This window comes from Emydura macquarii, unplaced genomic scaffold, assembly GCF_026122565.2.
Source record: "Emydura macquarii macquarii isolate MOO-44397 ecotype Brisbane River unplaced genomic scaffold, CSIRO-AGI_Emac_v2 contig_318, whole genome shotgun sequence".
Classification (NCBI taxonomy): domain Eukaryota; kingdom Metazoa; phylum Chordata; order Testudines; family Chelidae; genus Emydura; species Emydura macquarii.
This window is the reverse complement of record NW_027130455.1, coordinates 12,846,178-12,852,177: the sequence shown is the minus strand read 5'-3', so window position 1 is coordinate 12,852,177 and position 6,000 is coordinate 12,846,178. Positions and strand designations below refer to the sequence as shown.

The 6,000-nt window shown below is 39.0% G+C and overlaps 1 protein-coding gene across 4 annotated transcripts in view; it reads right to left on the bottom strand.

Moving 5' to 3' along the window:
• Window positions 1-2,505: 2,505 nt before the first annotated feature.
• Window positions 2,506-6,000, bottom strand: part of PICALM (phosphatidylinositol binding clathrin assembly protein) — a 125,379-nt gene continuing 121,884 nt past the window's right edge. For all 4 annotated transcript variants that reach the window (XM_067568757.1, XM_067568739.1, XM_067568745.1 and 1 more), the window contains 2 exons: window positions 5,253-5,355; window positions 2,506-3,828 (listed from right to left, as the gene is read on the bottom strand). In XM_067568757.1, the coding sequence (XP_067424858.1) occupies window positions 5,263-5,355 (93 nt within the window). In that variant the 3' untranslated portion in view covers window positions 2,506-3,828; window positions 5,253-5,262. The remainder of the gene's footprint in view (window positions 3,829-5,252; window positions 5,356-6,000) is intronic.

Genomic DNA, 6,000 nt, shown 5'->3' with positions numbered 1-6,000 from the left:
ACACTGCAGCAGCACTGGTTTTGGTGTCACATGACAGTAGGCCTGTCTCTCTCCAGGAAGGAGTTTGCTGTAGAGTTCCAGAGTTCTTCATCTTTACCTCAAGAGGATGGATGTTATCATCATTGGCCCAAGAGACTGAATGAGGCAAGATACCTCAATTTTAGCCTCAGCGCTACCTCTGACTTGTTACCTTGGGCAAATCACTTAACGCCTGTGCCTCAGTTTCCCTTTCTGTATAATGGAGTTAGTATTTACTCACCTTTTAAAAGTGTTGTTTTTATTGCTGAAGAAGAGCATAGTAGGCTGTTAACATGGACATCACAGCTTTCCCTAGAGAAAGTGACCTGGACAGGAGTTCTGCCTCATCCTCAGAGTCTCTGTTAACACCAACAAAGGAGAGGCACATTGACCTGCCTTGCAGTTTAGTGTTGGTAAGACAGTACAAAGGTCAATAACACACAACCCTTCCGAACAGATGTTAGGCAAGGGCTGTCCAACTGAGTGAATGAGCTGTTGAAAAAGTCACCTTAAAATAACTTTTACTACCTTCTGCTTTTCTTTGTTCCTTTGTCTCCTTCTGTACTTGAGCATTGTGCCCTATCTTCTTCCTGCTCACCTCCCCTATCTTGTCAAGCTCTTTTCTTCTGCTTCCCTTCTCTGGTACTTTACCTGCTGTTCTTCTCACAACCTTTCCCTGTGGTCCATGGTTTTTCCTTGTCTGGTTCCAGATCCCCATCCAACCCTGTTGCCTCATGGCTTCCCAAGCTGTAATTAACTCACTTCTGTCTGGTTTTTTTCCTCATCTTGCTTCCATCCTCCACTGCCCAGCAATGGGCTCTGAGGAATGGGCATTTCTTGGCTGGCATTGTCCTTGTTTCTACTTTTCTTACTGTTGGGTGGGCTCCTGGAGCAAAAGGTCTTCAGGTCCACGGGCTTAACATCTTTGCCCTTGCTGGGAGTTCGGGGAGAAGCAGCAACACACTGCAGGGAGGGCCTCAGCCACAAAGGCTGATTGAACAGACCATCTAATATGAATAGTATTTGTGTGTTCTGAAAGAAGTTAGCATTTCTGTGTAGCACAGATGGCTTTGGGGGACAGTTCTTTCAAGCCCGCAGTGACAGTTTGTTGCATGCTATATTGCCACGCTTAAACCAATATTTTATACATCCTTGTAATCCTTCTGTTCCCTAGTGACTGCATTTTTTTTAAATAGCAAAAGCTTTAGATTTATTGTTAGCCGTGTTGTGTGTTTGATCCATCTGAGTTTTTAGAAAATACATGAAACATCATCCAAGATTTATTTCTCAAATTTACACCAGAGACTGAGGTTTTTGTGATGATTTTGGCCAAAATATCTTAAAAGTACAGAGAAAGCTCCATTGCTCAGACTGCTTTTGGTTTTCTAATTAATATAATGTTGGGTTTTTGGTTTTTTTTTAAATTCCCTGGTTTTCATGCTGCTTTTCCCTCCCTGTTTTCAAATAGACTGATCAGTCTCTACAAGGAATCAGTGCCCTCTGTAACAGGATGAATCAGATGTGCAGAACTGCAAGAAGGCAGGTCAACAGCAGGAGTTCCTGCTCTTACAAATAAGACAATCCAGCCTAAAAGAATTAGGTGTTCAACTCTCATTGAAAATTAACATGAGTTGAGCAACTCACTGAGGCTGGGAGTTCCAAAGGCCCCTAACACCCATGGATGTAAGAACACTACTCCTGAAGTAGAGCATCCACATGGGGGTTTGACACACTAACTTAAATGCATTGATTTCGCAGCATTAGCAGATTTGCCTTCACTTTCCTGAGTGTCCTCATGTAGACATGGCTTTGGTGCGGACAAAGATTGTGCTTTTTTGTTTTCAGGGCAAACGGGACTCTTATACCTGTTTACCTTTACCTGCTAACATTAAAACTACCAACTGTGTTGTCACTAGGATTTTTACTCCACGTTAGTTATGTGTTAGCTAACGAAATAAGAACCCCTTTTTTGTCTCAGGGTATAAATTCACTGCAAAAGGAGGTGTGTTTTTAACTTGCATTAAACCAGCAGGAAAGACGTGGCAACTCTGTTTTTAACTTGGGTTAGCTGCTCCAGTTAATAAAGCCTGTCGATCAGTCTGGAGTTGTCAAGCTGCTGACCCAACTTAAAGTCGAGTTGCTGTGTCTTCATTGCTATTTTAATCCGAGTCAGCTAGTGTGTGTTAGTCAACCCACATTAACGTACCTTTTATTTGCAGTGAAGACACACCCTTATAAAACAAGGCCACATAAGACATTTCATTTTGAAGATTGTTTGCTCACTTCAGTAAAACTAAGGTGCTGTACCACCATAGAGAGGCATGGTATAAAAATCTAGACAGATTCATATTAGTGCACTTCCTAACATGTAATATGCACATAATGAAATAGATTTGGTACTTTAAGTAAACAAAGCAGTAATCCTTGCCCATGTTAAGCATCAAAAAGAAAAAAAAAGCACCTCGGACTTTGATACTGTAACAAAAGTTCTGTGGAAGCTGCATTTTATTTGAAAATCCACCCATTTTTGCTAACATACATTTTAATATTTTAAACAAAAATAGAATCTGCAGAGACAATGCAGCAAGTATGCTTATTCATGTACAGAATTGCTTTCATATCATTGACTATCCTTCTGAAGGCCCCTTTCCACCCAAAAATTATGATGTATTTACACAAAGCACCGATCAACAGTGCTGCTTTAATTCTTCATTAACTACATTCTTGCTAGACATTTGTAAAGATGCTACTTCCCTTATTTTTATTTTTTTTAAAGGTACATGATCATAAACATGGCACTAGCCAAATGAAAATCAAAGCTTTTTTCACATACCTCCTAGAGTTTTTAAGGAAAAGGAAAGTCTTAAAGTGAAAGCAATTCCTCACATTCATTTTGGAAAGGCCTTATGTCAAATGTAAAATAATGACATGCCAAGCACAAAGCAATAAAGTTCCTTCCCAATGCACTAATGCTGAATTAAAAATGTAGTGCTCTTTCCTTGTCAGTTAACTGTTCCCTTGCAAAATCCTAGGCACAGAATTGACTAGAAGGATTAATGCATTTTATAACTTTCCAAATTCCCATACACAATGAAAATTCATAAGATTCAGGCCTTTAAAATAGTTAGTGCTCTATATGGCAGCTGAAAAGCATTTTGAATCAAAATCATTCTCGTGGATAAAAATCAGACATACTGTATACATCCATACTCATTTTCATAAGGAGTTTTTTGATACAATATTGTTACTTAAATTGATAATCATAAATAAATACAAACAATACATAAGGAATGTCTACTGCAAACTGAATATATAATTTTTAAAAAGAAAAGTTAATTTTCATTATTGTGTCTACATTTGTGAGGACTGAAGAAAAGATAACTGCAGAATTAAGAGTTAGGATTTGATCCCCCAAAGAAAGTCTTGTTTTGAATTATAGTAAAGGACACTCGTCTTCATTCCCCACAGCATTTCCAAATACAAATCTTACAATTTCAAAATAAAAGCTTCTCTTTGTATGTTACTGATTATGGATATTAATAGGAGTTGAAAGTACTGATGCCTTAGTCACCAGAAAAAAAATCTTAAATCGGGAATTCTTGGCTTTATATCATGTATTAACACTTTCCTAAAGAGTTGTCCCAGTTTCCTTTGTGGGCCTTCATGATTTTCCTGCGTCATTTTAAAGGAAGAGGAGAGTTAAAATACAGCAATTTGGATTTTGCTGGAAGTCAGGGTTTGCTGTTGAGCACGTGTCTTTTTGGAACCGTTTCCTTTCTCTTCCATCTGCCATGATTACATAAACTGTATCTGGAAAGACAAAAATATTCAAAGTTAACTTTTCTCTACTCAATATAATGAGACTTACTTAGAAATAAAGATCTCTTTGATCCCTTAGCATTTGTTGGGCATGGAAAGTCCTCCAGATCCAGACTATCAGAAATAAAAGTTCCAAAGTTGCTGATCAGAATAAAGATTTACAGCAAGAATGAAGATGCTTAAAAGCTCTCAGGATTTCTCGCCAAGGACACACTCTTCTGCAGTGTTACTGGGCATTAGTTGCACTTTCTCCAAAAGGCCAGAAAAATGATGTAGCCATCACAAAATTGTCACTGCCCAACCATTGTAAGAACTAATCTAACAGTAAGGCATAAAAGGAAAAGCTCAAAGCCCTATTTTTCTTTACTTTAGAAAGGCAACCAGAGGGAAACTAACAATGTTATACACCCTAAATTCAGTACTTTCAAAGAGTAATATTTCCAAAGGAGTTTATATTTGCACACACATTTCACTATATAACATCTTCACAAACATTTAAAGCAGACATTAACATCACTGTTGACGCAAAAGAAAACTCCAGTGCTATACTGTATGGAAACAGCCAACTTGTGAAATCTGAATACATCTACATACAATATCCCCCAGTTTTACAAAATTCTATTTTCCATAGCAGAAAATAGTTCAGTTCTCTCATCATGGTGAGGTTGGGCAATTAAATTTTGTGCCAGAGATGGTAAATATTCATAGGACAATTTTGTATGCCTGTTGCAAAAACCCAAACCCACCAATTTTCCTACCGAAATAACAATTACCAGGTGGTCTCCACTTGATGAGAACAACTGTCCCTGATTTTTCAGTCAAGGGATTTGGTATGCATGCTGCCAATAGTCTAGTAAGGAAGTAGTTCAAAACAGGAAAAACCATATTGTGTTTCCATCAGACAGAAGCAAAAATGAGTGTTAATGGATTTCAGCAAGTTTTGTAACTGCAGTGCTTATGCAGAATTTCTGTGAATCACTCTTTTTGGAGTTACACCTTCAGCCAAAAAAGCCACATAATTCAGGACTTCCAGTCATGTGCTGTAAAACTCCTTTGACAATAATGTGGGTCTAACATATATAATTAATGAACTGGCTCTGTAAGCTCCAGGAAAAAAACTAAAGCTCTGAAAGGTTAAGAGCTCCTGGCAAGCATCAAATGTGTGTGTTTTGTAACGGATTCTTCCTGGTTTTGCCCTTAGAGTAGATGCAGAACAAGGCACCTAGCAGGAGTACGCCAATCAGTGGGTACTTCCACAATGCCCCCAGTGCGACACTGTAACTTTAGTGTACTGATGAATATCACTACAGAGCTATATACGTTTCCAAGAAAATATAAAAAGGAAACAGACCTGACTTTTTCAGTGATCTTTCACTTTATAAAAACCACCATCTCCCCAGAATAGTGAGCAATACCTAAGTTGTTCTACAAGAAATCCTGGAGAGAGAGCTCTGCAAAGGGATCCTTTCCTGAGGCTCTGTGAGGACTCTGACTGGAAGGGCTGGATGCTGCAGACAGCTGGTAGAGAAGACGACAGAGAGAGGGAAAGAAAGAAAAAAAGGTCTCAGCATGACAGAATATGAAAGCAGAAAATGTAATGAAAGGGGGGAAGGATCTAAAAAAGGCATTCTGGGCAGAAATGTATTAAAACCAGACATTTGGTTGCATGGGAAGCTGAAGATCTGTTCGATGGTATGTGTAATGTGGACACAAGCTGGGTGTTACCCTACTCCTAGTAAAGGGGACATTTCTGGGTGGAGCGTCAACCAAGTTCATAATATTTCATACTTACATAGTGATTTTATTCTTCAAAGCACTTTACAAACATAAAGCTTAGTGAGACCCACCCCTGTGAGACAGGGAAACCAAGGCTTGCCCGTGGTCACAACAGGAATGTCAGCCGTGGGGTTAGAATTCACAAACTCCCTATGACCAGGCACAGCCACCACAGGGAAAGCAAAAGTGTTCTAACAGTGGTATCTGGTTTTACACTCTGGTGTATTTGGCGGAGAACAGAAGACTAGCAGCCAGTGTTTCATTACAGCTCTGTCCCTGGTTCGAAACTGCAATGCACGTTTAACAGAATGAAGTGGAGTAATAGATTGAATTAAGATTTCTACGTGGCCAAGGCCTAACAAATTGTACTATTAGACTACATTGGTG